This window comes from Diorhabda sublineata, chromosome 7, assembly GCF_026230105.1.
Source record: "Diorhabda sublineata isolate icDioSubl1.1 chromosome 7, icDioSubl1.1, whole genome shotgun sequence".
In the NCBI taxonomy this organism is placed as follows: Eukaryota; Metazoa; Arthropoda; class Insecta; order Coleoptera; family Chrysomelidae; genus Diorhabda; species Diorhabda sublineata.
In genome coordinates, this window is record NC_079480.1 from 9,950,878 (window position 1) to 9,975,482 (window position 24,605).

Sequence of the window (24,605 nt, forward strand, 5' to 3'; positions counted from 1 at the left end):
TAACGAAGAAACACTCAACAGCAATGGAGAACAACTCATACAATTCTGTGCACATAATGAGCTACGCATTATCAACACGTTTTATCCCCATAAATAACAGCACAAGTATACGTTCGAGAACACAAGAGGACATAAATCGATTATAGACTACATTATTACAAACAGAAATATTCATCCCTCAAAAATATTAGATGTCAGAACATTAACCTCAGTAAACACAGGGACTAACCACCATATGGTGCTAGCCATAATGCGGAACTGCGTACAAAGGAAAACCCAGAACAAACCGAAAGTGACAAAAAAGCTGAACATAGAAAGCCTTAGCAATGATACCACAAAATACCTCTACCAGCAAAGACTAAGGAAGGCAATAAATGAAAACAAGATCTTGAAAGATGATACCGTAGAACTAGCATGGGAAAGAATAAGTACTAATTTAAGGACAGCTGCAGAAGAGGCATTAGGCAAACGAAAGGTGAACCTAAACGGAAAGCCCAACACGAAACCATGGTTCACACGAAATCAAATCACTTGCGGAAGAAAAAAGGAAAGCATATCTTCAATATAGAAGTCAAACAATTACATATGCTGATTACAAAGTCGTGAGGAATAGGACAAATATGGAAATACAAACGATTAAGAGACAATTCTGGGAGAAATACTCATCAGACATGGAAAACGACTTATATGGGGGACAAAAAAAGATCTGGAATATGATAAGGAACATCAAAAGACCAATCAATGAATACATCCACACGAAAACAATAACGTTAAAAGAATGGGGAATGGGAAAGAATGAACTCTACGTTGACATAATAACAAGCCAATCCACAGAACAGAAACAAGAAAATATATCTGAGGAAGGAGAAGACATCCAACAACAATTAATATCAAAAGACAAAATTGAAGCAACAATGCGCAAGGTGAAAAATAGGAAATCACCAGGGCTGGATAACATTAATAACGAGCTTCTTAAATATGGTGGCAATGAATTAATAGACCAAATGCATGTCATGTTTAACAAGATATACTACCAGAGAAAAGTACCAGAGGAATGGAAAATAAGCATAACGATCCCCGTCTTTAAAAAAGGGGAAAAGAAAGATCCGAATAATTATAGAGGGATCAGCCTCCTAAGCACGACTTCAAAATTACTAACAAAAATTATTGCAGAAGAAATCTCAAGTAGCGGCATGAGCGAAGAACAACAGGGATTTAGAAAAAATAGATCAACCATAGACGCTATATTCATCTTAAGACAGATTGCCGAAAAGGCCATAGAGTACAATAAAACCGCGTTTATGTGCTTCATAGACTTAACAAAAGCATTTGACAGAGTGAGATTACATGACGTCATTGAGCTACTAAAAAAATGAGGCGTAAACCAAAGGACAATAGACATCATTCGGGACATGAACAACGGAAATAGCACATATGTAAGAGTAAACAACGAACTCTCCAGTAAAATGCCAGTATCAACAGGGATCAGACAAAGAGATAGTCTCAGCCCAATACTCTTCAACATTATAATGGACGAAATCATAAAAGAAGTCAAAACGGCAGGCAGAGGATACAGAATGGGAAAACATGAGTTTAAGATAGTTTGCTACGCTGATGACGCGGTTGTGATATCTGAAGATGAGGATAATCTGCAAAAACTGCTACACAGATTTGAAACAGCTGCAGGAGAATTCAATATGATCATATCGAAACAAAAGACACAATCCTTGACAACAGCGAGAGAACCAAGAAGATGCAAACTGGCAATTTATAATAAAAGTGTAGAACAGGTTATGTCTTTTAAATATTTAGGGGTTAACATCACGAGCAATAGGAACTTGAAACAAGAAGTCAAAACGCAAACAACAGCAGCATCTAGGATATCAGGATTCCTTCGAACCGTGATATGGAGGAATAAATTTTTAAGTATCGAAAGCAAAACACGGATATATAAAACTTGTGTCAGACCAGTAATGACATACGCCATAGAAACGAGGGCGGAGACTGCAACTACTAAACGGATTCTTAGAACAACCGAGATGAAGACATTACGCTCAATCACAGGGAAAACACTAAGAGACAGAATAAGGAGCAATGAAATCAGAAGAATGTGTGACGTTCCGGATATAGTGAGATGGGCCAGAACTAGAAGAACAGCATGGAGAGATCATGTCAATAGAATGAACAACGATCGACTGGCGAAAATCGCAAAGGATGAGAGACCCAATACAAGTAGACCGCCTGGAAGACCACCAAAGCGCTGATATGAGAGCTGGTCCTCGCAGTCACAACTTAGGCTGCCTCTTTGAAAACACAAGACACAGTCTTAAAATTAGAAGAAGAAGAAGAAGAAGATAAATGTAAAAATATGTCTATAATATACAGGATTTTTTTAAAAATCAAAAGTTTGGTTTGTAACGGAGTTAGGCAACTGTATAGTTCAAGGTAATTTGAAAATATGGACCTAGAAGACATCTACTAACGACATCTACTAACATTTTTTTATATTTTTCATAATAATCCATATACGGGACGTTGTCGTAACATTGGTACATCCTGTATATCTTCTATTTCAAAAAATAGTACCATGAACAATCGCCATTATTCAGTTCTGTTAAATTGTTTAACGGTTGAAGTAATAACTTCCATAGTTATCTGAAAAGTGGCCATAAATAAATTTGGAATGGTCCAAATTACTGAGAATTTTTTTAACGTGCCTCGAAATGTCTGGGAGGCAAGCATCTTTTGTTGAGGGTTATAAAATTTGTGAAAGCTGGCAAAATTTTTACTACCATTTTATTAGTGCTTTTGTTTACGAAGTTTTAATTTTTCTTGAAACATTATAGTTGGTGGAATTCACTAATTTACTTTTTTTTCGGTATTCCAGTTTATATTCTTTTGAAATTTTGTAATCTAGACCCAACAAATGAAGATAAAATTTTCAACAATCTTGAAATCGGTATTAAATCCAGGTTATCCTAATTTGCAATCATTAATTAGGTTAGCATTGTGTTACTGTTTAATAGATATTTTGTAAAAATCATATAAAACGGAATGAATATAGATATGATAAATTCACTATTTACAGTTTAATTTTCCAATTCCCTTAATAATGTTCAGAGTAGGCAGATCAATTATCGTGTCAAATAATATATAAACTTACAGTATTCCTTAGCACGTTATGAACCTTCCACATTCTTAGATACAATTACCTGTTCGTCCTTATATAACAAAAATTTCTAAGTTTTTACACTTTTTATTGCTTCCAACAAATTTTTTACATCTGCAACGATTCTTATTTGGTCACTTGGAGGAAGATTTTTCTCCTCTAGTTTCTTGGCAGCAATCGGCAAACTTTCTAAATGGGATCTTATAAAAGCTCAGTAAGATACAATTGTTACACTCACCGAAATGGTTTTTTCATTTTATAATTGATTGTGCATTCTCATCCAGTTGAAATTTTAATTCTTTAAACTTTGAAAATTTGTAGGAATAAAATACTGCAGTTCCACCGTGTTATCACAACTGCAAGCGGATTTTTATTTAACACATCACTCAATAAGTCGTGTGAGACTAACTGAAAACTAAATTTTTTTGTCAAACATCGATTTTATTTATCAATGTAATCTCTTTCAAGTGCTATAAAATAATTCCAACGCTTTTCTAACCACTCGATACCGTGCTTGTAGGAAGATTTGCCTTTTGCCTACTATCGAAGTCCCCTTAATTTGAAGCGTAGAATCCAATGGTAAAGAGAAAAATGGGGGTTGCCTTTTGAAAAAATTAAGTTTCCGTAGTTATTAGATAGCGAAATTCGGCACCTTTTTCTGAACACCATATATAAATTTTTGCCAAGGTTTTCACATATTTTGAAAGCTGTTAGTGTTATTTGTTAAAATCCCAAAAACATTAGACCTAAATGACTTAAACTTAGAAATATAATTTTTTTAGTGGAGGGCTGCAAGTGTCCAAAAATTTCGATTATGTTAAATAATTAAAAATTTCTGCCTCCATTGGTAATTATTCAATGGCTCATACTCAAAATGTTGTACAAAAAGCTAATTAATATCATGCGAGTACAAAAAAAGTGAAAGAGTAAGAAGTAGTACGATTGTTGTTTTTGTTGTTATTCATTTAGAGTAAATTATGTAAAGCAGAAAAACAATTTTCGTAATTACTGATTCTTGAAATGAATTGATTTTCGCCGTGTGAGATTAATATCAGCCTTTCTAAAGATATTGATCAAGAACTTATTGAAAATATTGTATGATTTATTATAAGTAAAGAACTTACCAGGGATCTACAGAATTTAATGAAAATTGCTGCTCGTGATTATGTCCCCAAGAAAATATAATAGTGATTGCATTGGATATTGAATGAAGTACTATATGAAAATAGATCAGGACTATCGAACGAAAAACTAACATATGGGTCATATTATCTGATTAGGAAGAAATAACTACTGTTATTGTTTTTCTTGCGCCACATAGGAATATGTGTTAACTGTTAATAATATTTCAAATTATTGCATACGCTCTTGGGGCTGCAATCATTTGAATTCAAATTAAAAATGCATCTGCTCATTTCCGAAAAGAATTTCACTATCTTCTCTGGGCAGATGAAAAGTGATATTCGATTTTTAGTCAGGCCACAATGGTCACTGCAAAAATGAGTCACCTGTTTTAAAACAAAACATATAGTGAATGTCTTCGAAACATGGTAGCATTCAGTAGCATTGAAACACAATAAGGAAATCCAAACAGCAACTGAATTTGTAAGCTTCACATGACTAAATTGATAAGAATTTGTTATAATTTCACTTTTTTAAATCTCAACATTAATAATTAGTGTGAAAATTATTCTCACAAATTCAACGCGATTATTTGATTATTTATGTTTGTTTTAATCTTTCTTAGAATTAGCTACTAAATAAGTATTAGAGTAACTTAGAACATGCCACCTCAAAAATATTCGATAGAAATAGTCCATGAAATTGAAGATATTCACAAAACGTAGATTGAGAATGATTTTCACAATTTCAATAAGATTGTAGCAAGTACCTTTGGGGATACTTCTGATTTACTAATAGAACTCGTATATCTTTCGTAAAAAAATGAACATTCTGACACAAATGCGTCTAATGAGTCTAAAAAAATGATTATGAAAAAGAGAGACTTCTACTAAAGTAGAAAATAGTAAAAATTTTTATATCGTCATCAAAAATGATGGAAAAATAACAGAAACAATGTTTTTGAAACATCTCCTCGCCCAAACCAGAAAATAATTTGAAAATGCAATTTACTAACAAGCCTTCCACGCTTCATGGTTTTAGGATATCATGATTAATGACAATTTTTGAAGTCTTCAGAGGCAGGTGCTCATTTATCGAATACATATTTTCATAGCCTACTAGATATGGTATCAAAACATTTGCCTGTGTGACATCTAAGATACATGTGTAATCCAGAGATATATACCGGTAAACGATCGGAAGAATCTTATCAACAACTAATTGTATCATTTAGTACATCAGGTGATAACTGGTTTAGCAATGCATGTTTACTCCAAAATTTGTCTGAAAAATACGAGTATCTATTATCATTTAGAGGGCTTGAAAAGAAAAGATACGGATAGATCAATAGAACATTTATTGAATAGTAAATGAAGTGGTTGTTGTTGAGTTCAACTTCCGAATCATACCTGAAACCAACCAATATTTTCTGTAGAAACATAATTTTTCTTCAAGCAAACCCTCGTATACGATTTAACGCATATAATAGCCGTGCATAATTAATAATTCTTTGGGATATTAACTGCTATAAATCACATAACTTGATGACTCTAGAAGAATAAATTTTGTGGAAAGTGCATAATAAGGTAGTTGGTATTATTACCGTTAAATATTGGAAATTTCACTTTTTAAAAATTATTAAACTTGCCCTATTCATCATATTTTATTGCCGTTTATTTTTGTAATCAAAAACAAGTAAACAACTATACATATGAGCGAGTTTCTCTTTCTATAGCTAAATTGGAAAAACCGACAGCTTTAAATCATACGATAATATCCCAACAAAACTGTGCCAAGTATAAGGCAGCAGATATAGTACACTTATCTTTTTCAATATGTCACTAACAATAAACCATTATCATTGTCATTTTTTAAAGAGCTGCTACTAAATAAAAATAAGTTAATCAAAAATTGATATATATTGAAATGTATATATATATATATATATATATATATATATATATATATATATATAGAAATAAATTTTTTATTGAAATTATGTATTTTTGAATTTCAAAATGTAATGTCACAATGTGACAGAGGCGAGTACCATTAGATATCAGTTTACCTACTTTATATACTTAAAATATAAATATTTTATGATATAATTAATTATAATAAATTTTACTTATGTCTAGTTTAGTTTATCAATTAAATATAATAATTTTATGATTCACACCATCCAAAAACACAAAACAGAGTTGTTATAGGATTAGCAGATATATCTATAAAACCAAGTTCAGCCGAATATCACTCTGAAGTAATTAAATAACTTAAAACTACTTTAATAAAAAATCAATATTCTTCAAACCAAATTAATAAAATTATCAAACAACGTTCATATAAATTTCATAATAATAGTAACTCACATTCGCAAACAAATCCATATGAAAAAGAAAAAGTTGATGTATATATAAATTATTATATATTATATTATTATTATATTACTTACAATCTTAATTAATTATTGTAAGTGAAAATTTTATAATTTCTATATATTTGTATTTGACCAGTTTCAGTCCCAGATGATGAATACATAAGTATTCGAAAACTCGGAAAAAATATTAGCGTTAGTCCACTCTGGTATTTCATTGCCACGTTCCCAATAAGAAACCGCTCATAATACAGAAATCAATAATATCAAAAACTAAAATATATCCTATTCAAATACATCAATGTTTACAATAAATCGGAAAATACAATATCCCCATTATATACAAAACTAAAAATACAAAAATTCAAATGTTTTTTACTCTATACCATGTTGAAATTGTCCAAGAAATTATAAAGGAGTGACTAAGTTATAACTTGAAAATAGGATAAATTCAAAAACACCAAAATATTAAATGAAGATAAAAATTATCACAAATTAACAAGCAAAAGAATGATCTTTATAAAACAAAATAAATCATCAGTTAATGATAAACAAGGCATAAAAAACTTAAGTAAAATTTATTATAATTTTATCAATTAAATTTTCAAACTCATACTCGTTAAGTTTCTAAGATGGGTAAATTGACACCTAATGTTACTCTTCTCTGTCACATTGTGAGATTACTTTTTGAAATTTTTTAAAAAACATATTTTATTCAATTTATATATCATATTTTCTGAAAATTTTAATTGTAATTCTTTTAATAATGCTTCTAATCAGAAAGGAAACGTCAAGATAAAATAAACCAAATAAAAATCAACCTGAGTCAAAAAATTTTAATGAATAGAAATATATATTCACTTAAAATGTTGAGAAGAAATAATAAATTTTTATTTTGTACGAGCATACACTGCATAATAAATAACATTATCATGTTTTAGTACGAAAATATACGAAAAACTTATGGAAGACCAACTGTTACATCCATGAAATCTACAACTAATTCATTCAAGAAGCTTGCCAACCCAGAGAGTTGTCGAATATTTTTATTGAAATGTAAAGATACAGGAATCCAACCAGAATTCTCAAATTATAATGAAGAAGAAACTTAACGATATTATAAAAACATCTAAATCAAAAACCATAATTTATTATTGAGACAGTCCAAAATATAATTAAACTCGAAAAAACTATTTACTACTAAAGTTAAAAAATATTATTACTGAAGACTCACTCAACACATTTTCAAATTAGAAAAAACTAATTACGAAAAACATTTTTAAAAAATAAAAAAAAGAAATTTAAACAAAATTCAATAAACTAACTTTGTACAAAATGAAATTAAAATAAACACTAATAGATGGATGGCATTAGATAAAAATTTCATATTTCTATGTAAGAATGAAAATGAATTACCTCGTATTGAATATGTGGCTACAAATTCATATAAAATAAAAGATGATGTAGTTAATGCTATCAGTAATCATAAAATAAAACTCCGTTATAATGAAACTCGAAAACTCAAACAAAAACGAAAAAAATACTAAAGAACTAAGGAATTATATAAATTAAATGTAATTCTCAGATCATAACATTACAACCAGATAAAAGTAATAACACAATAATAATGAACACAAATCATTAGAATGATAGAATAGAGATACTAAATGACAAAATATTTATCAAAAAATCAAGATTAAACTAATACTTATCAAAATAAAAATAATACAATCATGATTATTATATTATTAATAATATACTATTAATACAATTTATGAAAAAATTACAAGCACATAATGCAATACCACTAAAATTATATGGATTCAAAATTAGGTAAGATTAATTTTTCTGGAAATTAACTATTGAAACGATTTTTATGCCGTTAATATGATATTCAGGAAGTGCGTTATGACTGTCTGAATATTTGATTACTATTCATATAGTAGTTATAAAAGTTCATATAAATTGATTGATTTGGATGTGCAACTCTTTTACTATCTATATATTTGATACAGATCATATCACCAAAATGATTTAAAATACGTTCACGAAAGTTTATCGAAACATTTTCATATTAGATTAATTGGAACCTTCTTATATCAAAATATTCAATACAATCTAATTGGTGTGATCAACCTTATTTTAAGGTGAACTTAAGTGAAGAAACCAATCACTCGATTCATACTAACAATAAAGATTCCTATTCATTTTATGGTCACGATTTCTAATAGATTGATTACAAATTTCACATTAATATTATCCATATATTTTCACACTTTATAATCATACTGTGAATTTTGCTCTTTTAAAATAATATTTATTACTTTAACGCATCAAGGTTCTCTTTATTCTTGAGTATCTGATTATTTTCATCTCATAAAATTCCAGGTTTATGAAGTTTACATCTACTTGATCTTACAGATTGAATCTAGATACGCTCCCTTAAATAAAGAGATCTATATTTTCCAGATGGAAATGATGAATATTGAATTCCCCGCAACTTAAAAACGGATAGAAAAGATGTACAGTCAAATCACTGATAGAAAAGGTGGTAATTAAATTAATATTTTATTTGGCTAAGGCTAGAGAATGAGTGAGTGATGTTCGAAACTGCTGGCCTGAGTTCGTGTGATGGTTTTTCCTAAAACATGAACCAGATATATCGAAGAGGTTTGAGTTAATTGCATGATATTGAGACATTAAGAAGCTAATTAAAAAAGGTATTCCAAAAATAAAGTAATTAGGAATTTCTTGGGTTACCATACTTATACCATATTGGTTTTATCTAAGATTCGGACTAAAATATGGTGTGTTAAAAAAATACGACCTTGAAATAATATTAGTGATGGTTAATTTAGTTGCGGTATCAATAAAAATTTCTGTATACTTTTATAAGCAGGTACATTCCCTTCCAGATAGAGAGGTTTCAGGTAATAACAAAAACGCATATCAGAAAGCTGATTACTTTGAAAAGTGAATATTAATAATATGTGTAAGAGTCGGTCGACTTATACAAAATGTATTGATACAATCCAGATGGAAAAATCATGAACACAAAATATCGACAGAACTTTAATGTTGTAGGAACAACGGTAGAAAATAGTTTTGGCAAGAAACATTGGGAGGCAAAAGATTTTTGCCTGAAAATTGTTTTTCTTTTTTGTAACAACAAATGAATTGGAAAAAATAATAGGAGGAATGGAAATGTTTTAATTTATTGATATACTCATTAATTTCATTTGAAAACTTATGGTATAATTTTTTGGGAAAAATAATAGTTATCAATTTGAAAAGGAAGAATTATTTGGAACGCGTTCCTGCATCACTAACGCTATCGGAAAATGCTGCTCCACGAATTAGTTATTTTTTCGAGGTAAAAACTTTTTTGCATAATATGAATCAAGTTTGTGTCGGCGCTGACGTCTATAATATCCAACGATTGATACCCAATCGAAGGAATTTTAAAAAAATACAGGTAGAATATTTTTCACAATAAACTTATAAATGCTTTTTTCGAATAAATGGTGGTATCTACTTCTAAAAAGTACTAATAATATTGTATATTGACAAATTTTGTTGTAACCATGGCTAAGTAAGGTTCCTTAAGATATTCGGTAGGTTATACTGATCAAATCGAAAACGGCGTGACTTGGCGAGTTACATTTTAAGCCTAATTAGTATTACTGCTTGATAATATTTTACCCTTATATTGTAGGATTATAATTTAGAAAAGTACTCCTAGATTAACGTACTTCTAATGTGCTTGGATAAACATCACACTTAGTAGCACTTTTTCTGTTACTTATTTTTGAAACGTAATCCACAACTAGGTTATACGTAACAAATATCGATACTAATTTCTATTTCTTCAATATTATGATGTTTTAAATCACACACGTTGCGCCTCTGAATTATGATTGATTGTGTCGTTGGTGCCATCAGCTGCAAGGTATCGCTATTCAAGATTTTAGTTTATTACGGCCTGTTGAGGGTGTCCTATCTAACACCTGGTGTATTTACGATTTAAGCGTAACAAATTTGAAGGTGATTTAACGAATTTTTTTGAGAACAAAAATTAATTCTTCAGTTACCCATCGCATAATATTTGAATTGCCCGAACTCTCTTTGTATTTGTATCTTTCGTTTTCTTTGATTTAGAACCAAGAAATCATTAAGTAGATTAATGGAGCAGTTATACAAGCAGTCGAAGAGACTCTGAGCACAATACTTTACCAATTATGCACTCAATACAGTCGTATACATTCGTACAACGAATAATATTAATTATTAGTCATTATCAATGATCGTATTCATATGGTACGTGAAAAAATGTGATAAATTATTAATAAAGTCCTGTAATAAAAATAAAATGATAATATTAGCTGTATAATATACTACTATTTCTTCCTCGAAGCGAAGACTACGGCGAACATACAGACATCGTCGATAACAGAGCCGGTTTCATACCTTTCTCTTGAAAAATAAATCCGTTCTATTCTATCATTATAAAATCCAACGGATTGAATTCAAAAAAAGTTCACTTATATAAATTGGAAATGTATTTTCCATATGAACTGCATTGAAAATGATTGTTTCAACATTTGTTGAGTCAACCTAGTTTTAGACTCCAATCCTTATCAACTTGGATTTTCTGCTCGCACACTGAAGCTCTACTCTACCTTTACTTTCAATCCTACCAGAATACCTGCATTTGGTTCATCGTGGATTAAACTAACAGGAGTGGACGGATAAACACGCTTCGACTTTTGGTGATGAAGCACCATCTCGGCCCATTGTGTTTCACTGGTTTTCCGAATTCAGTCGTGGTCATACTTCCCTACGAGATAAATTACTCACATTTGACTGTCAAAAAGATTTGCTCGCATTGGATGCCGCATAATTTATTAATCGCTCAAAAAAAGCTCGTGTCTATTGGTTCAAAGAAATGCTAAAAAAATTCAATCGACGTGCTTTAAAACACTTCTATAAAATCGTGACCGTTGACAAATAAAAGATCTATGCATAAGAATCCGAAACTAAACAACAATTGACTGTATGGGTCTTTCACAACAAGCCAAATCCAACAAAAGTTGATTGGCTCGCGTACGAAGCACTTTGAAGTAAATGGTCGCCTGCTTTTTCGAAAAAACTAGGCATGTAGCTACCGTTTCATAACAGCAACATAGGACGGTTAATTTTAATGGTACACCAGAATATCTTTACCAGAAGTGTTCGAAAAAATCAGGGAAAACAATCTTAGAAGACGAATAATTCTCCTCAACGACAATGACAATGACCTTGTTTGGTACCCAATCATTTCTAAGTATTTCCGCAGATCAAAGATAAATTGCGAGGGCAATGTTTTTCTACACATGTTTTCGAGGTACCTCAATCGGAATGGAAAAAATGCTTCGGCAATTGGTTCAAACACATGCAAAAGTGTATTTGTTTATGGAAAATAATAGAGTCATATTGAATTGTAAATATATATTCTTAATTGTCCATCTCTAAACTTAAGTAGCATCTCTAGTATAACAACTAAGTAAAATATTATTTATCGTGGTTGAACCAGATCTCGAGAAATTTCAAACTTCGAACGCGGTTCAACCCGTCAACCTAGTTCATTTTTTATGTAAAAATATATATAAAACTCAAATCGAGCTCAAGCTCTTCGATTCAAAAAATGGGTTTAGGGAAATAGTTAAGTAATAGGAGTTTTCAAAAAATAGTAAAAGTACCATGTCCTTAAATAACAAATTCATAACCAACTGGCTTAACACTGGCTTATTAAAATGTGACCGTTTTATTTGGTGATGAAAGTCTTTGAATGAGATTCAAGGTTGGATATTCTAGACAAACTGTCTGGAAATAAGAAATTATTTTATGTCTTAAATCTCTAATTTATCTACTTTCTATTACTTAATCTAGTGCTTCGAATTTAACCGTATTTTTGCCACCATGAATTTTGATGAATAGATCATGAGATGAATCCGGCACTGTATGATTTGCGGCCATTACAATGTCTTCGCAAGGCCACTAAGAGTATGCTAAGGCTGCTGGAAGGCGACCGACCACATGCCACAACGTCCGCAACAGCAAAATCAAAACGAGTCCGGTTCGCATAGGCGGAGAAATGTTTTTGTTTTTAATAGTCAAAACAAAGAAAAAATTACAATTGATGGTCATCATACGGGGGCTACGATAAGTTATCTAATTACTACGAATTTTATTTGAGACTTTAGAAAACATGTATATTTTATAATATATTTTAGTTCCTCTGTAGGATTATTATCCTATTTTTAACTAAATTATTATACTCTACTATTATGAAATAATCCATATTAAAATTTATTTTTTCTTAACGCAAACATAATTCAGTCAAAAATAAAACTACATGATTTTTTGTTCTCATGGTTTGATTGTTTTGACCTATCATTTTACGATAATATGTCTATTTTCATAATCAACTGTTAACCCTTCAGAATATTCGATTTTCTTTGTTTGTTTAAATTCAAAATATCTTTTTGTAATGAAATTTAGATGATTTAATATGTAAGTATCTAGGTCAATGATCTTCTCAAACACTTTCAATACATTAAAAAGTAGAAATTATATTCAAAAATTAAATATCTGACTGATGATTGTAATATGTGTCAGATAACATTGAATCAAATTATCAAGGAAGTATTCATTGTCATTCAAATTCATTATATTCCGAACAAGTATCGCTTTCACTCAAATGAGCTTCACTGTATTATTCCGTTATATTTTGACTTAAATTCTTTATTTATCAATCCTTTATTGTGACTCCACATATTAATCGGACGTATCATCCTTCGATGTATGAATTAAGATGTTTTAACTTATAAAGAACACCAGTAATAAAATCAACGCATTCCATAATAGGAGATGAGAAGAGAAAGCATATAAATAAGTTTCTTGTACTTGATACTGCTGCTCTGTGTTTAATTACCTACGAGGAATTTAGCTTGGTATGTTATGCTGAAATATTTTATGGCGTGACTCAAATTTTTTTGGAAAAGATTTTGTATTAGAAAATATTTTGGACGTTTCAATCTGAATAAAAAATGGTACAAAAGAATTCGAATTAAATGGAATATTTTGATACAACTACAGTACATACAAAAATGTGCGCAAATGTTATTTTTGAAAAGTTTTGTCTCCATAATTCATGTTTACGTCTCTCGGTGTAATTATAATAGCTCAATGTAAATCGATGTAACGAAACCGTTGAAAATTGTAGTCTTTGAATTAATGAATATTAGAATGCTTGTTAAGTGATCAAGCAAAAAATTTAAATTATTACATAACTTTAATGGTTTACCCTGATTGGTAGATTAAAAACTTAAGATATATACAAAACCCCATCATAAAGTTATCCGGAAATGTGTGGCTTGTAACGCAATTGAACATCATCAGTAGACTGAATTTAAGTACACGAAATTGATTTACACACAAACATTAAATACACTAAGATATTCCATCTATCCACTAAGCTATCCACTAACACTAACTACTAACTTACTTTTTAGTATCTCGATGTGTTTCCTATGACATCAGATAATTTACTCACTCTGGCTGATAAAATAATGCTAGCACTAATGGTTTATTGATAAGTTAGGTTAGTTCGTATCTGATGGAAAAATATTCAACTTCCCGTCCCTCATCGTCAGTTCTGTTGGAAAAATTCAAACAGCTGACGTGATGAACATTATCACCAGCGATAACAATATCTGAGTTTGGATAGTTTGATTGTAGGTAATCGATTTTATCGATAAGATTGAAGAATAACTGCCTATTGAGTGTATTATTAGGAGGGGTCTGTATAGGATGCAGAAGAATTTTGTTGTTCTTTTAATGCTTGTTTCAAACCACATTACATCGAATTCTGAAAACTCAAGATTCTCTTGCCGATGGCAAGATATATCGTCTCTAACGTAGTAGGCGAGGACATTATATATGAATCCGATATCTAAGTCGTATCACAGGTGAACCTTGTTGAATTCACATTGTTTCTGTTAGAGCCAGAGTAGAGTCTCTTCGACTAAAGATGTTGATGTACTGCGTATTATTCGTATATTGCAGAAATCAACCTCCTAATTTGTTTTACCTGATAGATTCTTCATACCAGGTTGCTTAGGTTAATTAAGTGTCATAGGTTTAAGAAATCTCTATATGAAACCAAACTTAAAATTAAAAACAAGAAAAATTTACTCTGGTACCTTTCAATCCTGTTTATACAAAGGAATTAGAAGGAATATTTAACAGAGTAAGTTTTAAATTGGTTTATAAATCCAACAATACATTCAAACAATTGATAGGAAATCCTAAGGATAAAATACTAAATTTAGAGAAGACTGGTATATATGAAATTAGCTGTGGTAATTGTGACGGAAAGTATATTAGGTAGACTAGTGTCCGGTTTAAAGAGCTCATAGCTCATTTAAAATATGGACGTACAGAAAAATCGAGAATTGCCGATCACGCTGCCAGTCTTAATCATGTCATAAATATTAATAAATTAAAATTGTTGAAAAATGTATCCAATGGATAAATTATTGTGAGCATTGAAATTGCTAAATGTAGGAAAAACTTAAGTAGGGACAAAAGGCCAATTCCTTACAGTTTATAGTATAATAGTATAAATGTGAAGATTCCCACCAAGGAATTTTTCCGTTGAAATTAATTTTCGCGGTGGGTAAATTCAGAATAAAACAGGTAGGTCAAGTTATTAGATTTTAGTTTCCTTTCAGATTCTGAAGACGATAACTTGGTTATAGAAACGCGAGTCAGACAATGTAATTGTAAGTGTTGGTGTAGTGGTAGTGTAAATAGTGTGTTCGAGTCTTTTCATTGTATCTCTCTATGTTGAATGGAAAGTAAATTGAAATATGCAACAGGAAATTCTTCAAATAATAATAATAAAAATAATTAAGTAGACTCAACATTCCTTCTGGATGCGGATACAAAAAGAACGAGCTCCGATTTTTAAATCACCGAAATCACCTAAATCACCGGGATATATATATATATATATATATATATATATATATATATATATATATTCATTCACACTTCAATAGGCAATGAAAAAACTTCTCACTGGATAAGAATCTCAAGATTCTCTCTCGCTCGTGGATACGTTCTTAAAGAGGGAACAAAGGAAAAGTAGTGTATATTCCAAAATATGGAAGGAACGACCATACAATATCATACCCTCCCAACAGCATGACCAGTGTGTTTTAAAAACAATGGAGGAAACTTATAGATCGGTATATGCAAGAGAACATGAACATTCAATAATTTTTCTTTTGAAGTACTCTGTCGGGCACTGGAAGGCGTGTCACAATATTTTCCCTGAATAAGATGAGTAGGGACAATGTTCTCTTAACACCGATAGTTGGTGATAGCCAGAAGCTGCCCAGAGAGTAGAATTTTGTCTCCAGTCCTGGTTGTTGACGACTCAATCGACGACAATGTTGGCTTCAATCGATGATGTCAGTCTGCTGTACTAAAGATTTGAGAAAAAACACAAAAAAGCCAACAATAGCACACCCTTAATTGTAAGATTGGGAGAAGTGACTATCGCGTATTCTAGACTGATATCTAGGTATATAACAGCTGTGATAAGAACACATGGACACCAAAATAAAGAAGGGTACCTGCGTACTCTGGATATCCAAAAGGACGTTCTATTATATATACGGCTGTAGGGAGAAAATCGGAACTGAAGTGCAGCTATCATGGGTCAATGCGTACAGCTCCAAGGGTTCTTAAGATGCTAGTGACTAAATAATTGTGTTATCCAGATGGCTTTAGAATGATTGACTTGAGGCGTGGGATGATAGCGGGGACGAGCTGGAGTAATCTATCTAAATGTGGGTAGACACATAAGGATAGATGACTTTAACGTAAGCTATGAAAAAGTTATGTGCTTAGTTCTAGTTTATCAACTTTTATTTCATTCTAAATTCATTTATTGATCGAGAGGTTACTATCTATTAAGTTTATTTTGTTTTAGTTGACAGCGACAAAGTATCTAATAAATATCTATAATTTTAAAGGTTGATTCCAAAATTCATTCCATTTAAAACATCTCTCATGAGACATAATTTGATGCGTGTACATATTTCCAGTACCAACTAAACATGGACTATATTCCATCTATACAGGTCTCATGTTTCATTTTTTATCTGCGAATGTGACTGAAATTGATTATTCTATACAATTTAAAACAAAAAGACAAATACCAAGAAACATTAAACAGTAATTCGTAATCAATATGTAAATTAAGTTTGTTAAAATTCGGAATTAAATGATCGTCAACATGGTTGTGGTATCTGTGGAACCATAAAAGGATTCGAAGAAATGGCATTCTTCACTACGAGTGACTGAAGACGATTACAAAAGAGGTTGTTAAACGTTGAGGGGATAAATTCGAAGTGTTATCTACCAGAACTTCTCCAGCTACTCACATACCCTATACAGTATTCACTATAAATGTTATTTTCACTAATTCGCGCATTGTTAACGGCTTGTATAAAGTGAAATATAGAGGATCTCAATAAATAATGTCGGTTTCCAGTGTTCATTTTATTTATTAAATAATCATACAAAAGAAAGCCTTAATATTAGAAGTATAGTTCATCGTATACCACGGTTTCAACCCAACGTTCAGCAAGCTATTTCAGAGCTTGGTAAAACCATTACTTGGGCGTGGACACAAAAAATTGTCTCACTGCATTATCAAATTAAAATTTTTTCCAAGCAAGAGGACTGTGCAAGGTCCGGAGTAAATGCTGAAGGTAGTAAGAGTTCAATACTACTTCGGTCTCATTCCGCTTAACTTTCGGAGTTTAGCATTTTCTCATTGTAATAGAGCTCGCTTTCGGCATAGATATGCCTGGATATTTTCCTGATAGAACCTCATACATTCGCATCAACTATCCACCATATACCTCGGCATTGATAGTTCCACCATCTGAAAAGATTTCGAATTACACTAAACCTTTATAATTCCACAGACTTTCCTTTCGAATAGACCTCTCGACGATTAAAGCGATTGAAGCAGTATCCCCATAGAATTAAAGACTAGTCCTTATTTGTAAAATGGTTCAATTTAGGCGTAGGACTTTTCTCATACGAAAACGGATATTACTTATGAAACACCCTCCCAATCAACATATTAACTCACAGAACATATTACTCCTAGTGAAGGAATATAAAATTTGACTAAAAAAATTGTGTAATATTGTATTTTGAGTGTATCATATAAGAAGTTTCTCAAAGTAGAATGAAAATAACAAAGTAAACAACATAGAATATATCTAAATTCAAAAGGAACTGAAAACTGAACTCTATTTTTCGAAGAAAAATAGTAAGCCAAAACAATGATCAGAGAAAAGCCGCGTGGGAAGAGCCAGTGCCGCATTGCTTCAACAGCCGCAAGATCATGTGTAGTACAGGGAGGCATCGTATTACCATACAACAGTGAGATTCTTTGTATTTGTCTGTTGTGTAATTTTCTTAAGTATGTCTGACACGGATATGGCTGATGAAGTTGTTGACATTAGATATACTCTGCCTAAGAAAAGAGCTAAAAGGCTTCAGTTCAAGGCAAGCGAAAAACAAATGATTAAATATTTATAGAAGTGAAATGCAAGAAAATGATGACAAGAATGTTGATGACGTTATTTACAGACGGCAAATATTTCGGGAGTATATTCTTCAATTGTCTACCGAATCATTCGTGAGTACAGAGCTAATCATTCTGTCACCGAACCAAAAAAGTTTCCGTCAAAAAAATTAACAATTCAATTGATGGATCATCAGAAGAATTTTGCACAATTTATTCTTCCAAAATAAGTTACCTACAGGGGATAAGGTTTCGAGAGTAGTTAATGAAGTTAAGGACTTTTAAAAGATCAACATTTTATAATTTATTAAAAAAACAGGGATTTCAATAAAAAAAACGAAGAAGGAACAGTTTATTATTAAAAAAAGCAAAAATAATTTAGTGGAGGAGAGAATTTCGTGAAGAAAATAGAAAAATTTACTATCTGGATGAAACATGGGTAAACGCTAGACATACTAAAGGTAAGGTGTGGGTGGACTCTTTCATACAATCCTCAAGACAAGCATTCTTGGATGGACTTTCCACCGGATTAAAAAACCCATCAGGTAGGTAATATTTAGTGTCACCTGTCTGTGTATGTATGTGTGTAATCGACTCTAAGAAGTTTAAAGCACTATATATTTTCTTATTTGATCAAAGGCTATCTCCAAAACTATAACATTAATGAATTTCCTTATCTTTATTTATAATTTGTCTAAGTAATTCTAAGTATCAAGTTATTTGACCTTCTTCCATTTTCAAATCCATATTGTGAATCCTCTGAAATTTCATTCAATTAAAAGCTTCTTCCTAAAAATATTTTTTTACTATTATGTATTTATTATTGGGTTGACTTAGATAACTTCCATAATCATTACAATTCAAGAGAGTTCAATTAATAGCACATTTTATATTTGGTTGTATACGTACAAGGTTTTATAGGAAAAATTTAATTTTAGGAGAAGGACCAGAGACTAATAATTTGTCACATCGATAGTGAAGATGGTTTTCTGCCAGATGCTTTATGGGTATTTGAATCGAAAAAAACCGTAGATATCACGAGGAAATGGACGGGGTTCTCTTTTGAAAATTGGTTTTCGAAAACTCTACCGAAGCTTGAAAAGAATTGTGTTGTCGTATTAGACATTGCTTCGTATCATACGAAGAGACTTGAGAAAATTCCAAAAATTGCATCAAGGCAAGCAAGTATTTGAGAATTGCTTCTAAAAATATCGATGTTGCAGCCGAAAATAAAACATTTAAATTCTCTGACGTTTAAAATTATAAGTGGAAAATGTGTATTCAACAAGTCCAGGAAAAGGTTGAAACCAAAATATGGAATATTGACATTATCATTGATGTACAAGTTGAACCAATTATTATAAATATTGACGATAGTGGATGCTCAATGTCATCTGATTGAGAATAAGGTGATGTGCTTATTGAGGTAGAAGATTTTATTCTAATGTTTCAACATACATGTTTTTAAATGTTTAAATGAATATGTACCATATTTTGGCCGTTCTTTTCGTATCTATTCCTAACTTCACGTTTACATTGTATATTTTTGTCATGGTAATAGTGCATAATTGTTTATACTTAATACATATTTATTTATACTTTAATATTAGGTATTAATCTGCTGTATCTAACCGCTAATTATTTCTTTAATGCGTTTAATTTATTACATGCTCGGCTACTCTGATCACGTGCACTGTGGGTGAATATGTTTTGATTCACTATTTTTCTTAGATAAATGGAGTATAGTCGACCATTAAGAATGATAGTGGTGAGATATGAAAAAATTTATAGCTGTGAAAAAGAATCATTATTATTGTATCTCGTTACATCTTTTCAACAATATAAAATCATAATGAGTCACAAAAATACGTATGTCATTATTTTGAAGAATTTGTACATGTAGTACTTACGTTTCCAATTACAGTAAAAAAGATTTAATATGTTTACTTATGTCTGTTGGTAATAACTTTAAGTTAATATTCAATTTGATGAACTGTAGGTTTACTTTGAAGAAGAATTTAGAGTTTTATAATTACAATATTCGACATACAAGTCATAGAGTCTGTGTATATATTCAATCAATTATGTCACAGCATTTACCTCGTATATTTTAATCATTCCTTTCTTGAAATCGATTACAAATCGTCAACTTTCTGTTACTTCTATGACTCGTGAGGAATTGTCGACAAAAAGTGCGATATATTCAAGAACAGAAGTTCAAGGTGATCGTTGTAAATACCTTTAAAATTTGTTTGTATGTCTATGTTGTGAACCGGTAACTAATTACTTGTATTGTTCGTTTATTGGAATTTTTAATATTTTTATTTTTGAATGTAGTACTGAATTTAGCAAATTGTGAAATAAATAAACGATGATTTTTGAATAAAGAATGAAGGAACGGTAATTATACACTTTCACGGTCACCTGGTTTTTTGGTTCTAGAAAATCGAAAAATGGATGGATTTTAATGATCTTGGTCTCAAAATGTTCCATTTTACGGCGGATTTATAAAAAAAATTAGTAGAAATAGCTGGAATGAAAATTTCTCATAGTTTTACTGTTTTAAATCTTAAAAAAAAACGGTTTTTCAAAATAATCCTTTACAAAAAATTATCTCATTATCAGATAAAGTTCTTATATTTTTTTGTATTCTATATAAATTAATAAACAATTTAAAAAAAATCCAAAAAGAATGATTTTTTTAGTTTTTATAGCTTAAAATGAAATCGATGAAAAACAATTAATTTTCGTAAATAGTTTCGTACTATATTCTTCAATGTTTCAATAGTTTTTGGACCATTAAAAATCGAAAAATAGATAAATTTTATAATTTTGGTCTCAAAATGTTCCATTTTACGACGAATTTATGAAAAACACGGGGGTAGTGGCTGAATTTGCGGTTTTTAATAGTTTTAAACCTTAAATAGTAGAAAAACTTTTTTTTCAAAATATTCATTTTTTTATGTAAATTGCGAAAAAAAATATACGAACTTGATTCCACGACGTCAGAAACAGTTACGAAGGATTATATGTAGAAAGTCATTTTTTTGCATTTAATGTCATGAAACTGTAAAAAATATTTATTTTTTTTTAATTTTTTTTATAAATCCGCCGTAAAGTGGAACATTTTGAGACCAAGATCATTAAAATCCATCCATTTTTCGATTTTCTAGAGCCAACCTAACCTAACCTAACCTAACCTAACCAAAAAACCAGGTGACCGCGAAAGTGTATAATTACCATAATTTTTAGGATTTAAGGATTATTTTGCAAAACCGTTTTTTTTACGATTTAAAACAGTAAAACTATGAGAAATTTTCATTCCAGCTATTTCTACTAATTTTTTTTATAAATCCGCCGTAAAGTGGAACATTTTGAGACCAAGATCATTAAAATCCATCCATTTTTCGATTTTCTAGAGCCAACCTAACCTAACCTAACCTAACCTAACCAAAAAACCAGGTGACCGCGAAAGTGTATAATTACCATAATTTTTAGGATTTAAGGATTATTTTGCAAAACCGTTTTTTTTACGATTTAAAACAGTAAAACTATGAGAAATTTTCATTCCAGCTATTTCTACTAATTTTTTTTATAAATCCGCCGTAAAGTGGAACATTTTGAGACCAAGATCATTAAAATCCATCCATTTTTCGATTTTCTAGAGCCAACCTAACCTAACCTAACCAAAAAACCAGGTGACCGCGAAAGTGTATAATTACCATAATTTTTAGGATTTAAGGATTATTTTGCAAAACCGTTTTTTTTTACGATTTAAAACAGTAAAACTATGAGAAATTTTCATTCCAGCTATTTCTACTAATTTTTTTTATAAATCCGCCGTAAAGTGGAACATTTTGAGACCAAGATCATTAAAATCCATCCATTTTTCGATTTTCTAGAGCCAACCTAACCTAACCTAACCTAACCTAACCAAAAAACCAGGTGACCGCGAAAGTGTATAATTACCATAATTTTTAGGATTTAAGGATTATTTTGCAAAACCGTTTTTTTTTACGATTTAAAACAGTAAAACTATGAGAAATTTTCATTCCAGCTATTTCTACTAATTTTTTTTATAAATCCGCCGTAAAGTGGAACATTTTGAGACCAAGATCATTAAAATCCATCCATTTTTCGATTTTCTAGAGCCAACCTAACCTAACCTAACCAAAAAACCAGGTGACCGCGAAAGTGTATAATTACCATAATTTTTAGGATTTAAGGATTATTTTGCAAAACCGTTTTTTTTTACGATTTAAAACAGTAAAACTATGAGAAATTTTCATTCCAGCTATTTCTACTAATTTTTTTATAAATCCGCCGTAAAGTGGAACATTTTGAGACCAAGATCATTAAAATCCATCCATTTTTCGATTTTCTAGAGCCAACCTAACCTAACCTAACCAAAAAACCAGGTGACCGCGAAAGTGTATAATTACCATAATTTTTAGGATTTAAGGATTATTTTGCAAAACCGTTTTTTTTACGATTTAAAACAGTAAAACTATGAGAAATTTTCATTCCAGCTATTTCTACTAATTTTTTTTATAAATCCGCCGTAAAGTGGAACATTTTGAGACCAAGATCATTAAAATCCATCCATTTTTCGATTTTATAGAGCCAAAAAACCAGGTGACCGTGAAAGTGTATAATTACCGAAGGAACCCCTCAAACAATACACTACAGTTCTCCTTCTTAAAATTCAGCTGGTGATACCATTCTTGGTTTTGGAAAGTAAATCGCACAATGGAGAAATCAAAAAGTATTTGGGTAATATGCACTCTCCTTCTATGGCGACCATCAAAAATTAGTTAAACGATTTTTAACGTGATCGCCCGTCGGTTTTTGATTAGATACGTCCAAGTGTCTCGAAAAAGGCTACCACGAAGGATTACGTGACAAAATTTCACGATCTATTATTGGCAAATCGTCAAAAAGAGATCCATGAGAGAGATGGGATAGTAGACATTTATGGAATGGAAAAGCTGACAGCACGATAAGTGTCTGTTTAATCACCTTGAGATCACTTCAAAGCAGTGTTTGACACCGTTTAAGCGCAATCCGAAGAAGTTTTAAACATCCGGTGAAATCGAAGACTGTTTTATCGGTCGGAAAGGTGATAGTTTACGTTTTCTGGGAACCACAAGATGTGATCTACATCAACTACCTTAAAAATGGCAATATGATCGCAGGGCTGTCCTATGCCAAAATATTGAGTCGGTCGCACGCCCAATTGGATTTGGCTTCATGTAAGTTAGTTCTATTCGTTTGAAAACTTGGAAAAGATCACTCGTCGGTGTACGTTTGAATCAAATGAGTAAGCCTACATTGAGGGAACATCAGACTGATTGAAGAGGCTGGAGCATAACTGTTTCAAGTGTATCGGAATAAAATGAGACAATATTGAAAAATAAATCATCACTTAACCTAACCAAAGTGTTTGTTTCCCTTGTGTTTGCTATGTTCTTATTGGAAAAATCCAAAAAATTAGAAAAGTTTGGTAAAATTTAATAACTATGCCATGTGTTAAGCACCAGAGAATAATATAGCGATATACTTTTAATTTCCTCAAGAATATATATATATATATATATATATATATATATATATATATATATAATTCTGTTTTTTGAGTATTAGATTTCGTATCGAGAATTTTTTTATCGTATTGATGACCTCTTAGTCTATTTTCTGAAAACTGAGATGTCTGACCTATGTAGACACAATGAGTACAAGACAATATATAATATTACTTCCTTTGCTTTTTGGTGTTTTAGATTTTAATTTAGTGAAATATTTAGTTAATATATTATTATATCCTTTATGATTTATAATAATATCATATTGAAATAATTCGATAACTGTTGGAAAGTCGTTGTACATATGATAATGAAAAATATTTTAACCAACAGTGAGAGAGTTACTGGCAACAAAGCTCTTGATACTTTCCGGAAGATCGATTTTCGACATTATTTCAAAGGCGAATAGTAGGAATTCTTTATTTATATTTCTTCTTTCGGTTTCTTATTGGGAACGTGGCAAAGAAAAGCCAAGGTGGACTAATTTCAATATATTTTCCAATCTTTCGAAAACTTATGTATTCATCGTCTGGATATAATTAAGATTTTCAGTGGTTTTGAATTGTATTATATTCAAATTGAATATTGAATTTTGAAACCTATTTTATTTAAAATTTTTACAAGAATTCATACAATTCAAAACTACCGAAAATCTAAATTAATTGTTTCCCAGATGATGAATATATAAGTATTCGAAAGATT

At 30.8% G+C, this 24,605-nt stretch overlaps 1 protein-coding gene across 1 annotated transcript in view; it reads left to right on the forward strand.

Moving 5' to 3' along the window:
• The first annotated feature begins 250 nt into the window (after window positions 1–250).
• Window positions 251–24,605, forward strand: part of LOC130446872 (uncharacterized) — a 79,266-nt gene continuing 54,911 nt past the window's right edge. Inside the window, exon 1 of the mRNA XM_056783379.1 lies at window positions 251–464. Coding sequence (XP_056639357.1) covers window positions 251–464 — 214 coding nt within the window. The remainder of the gene's footprint in view (window positions 465–24,605) is intronic.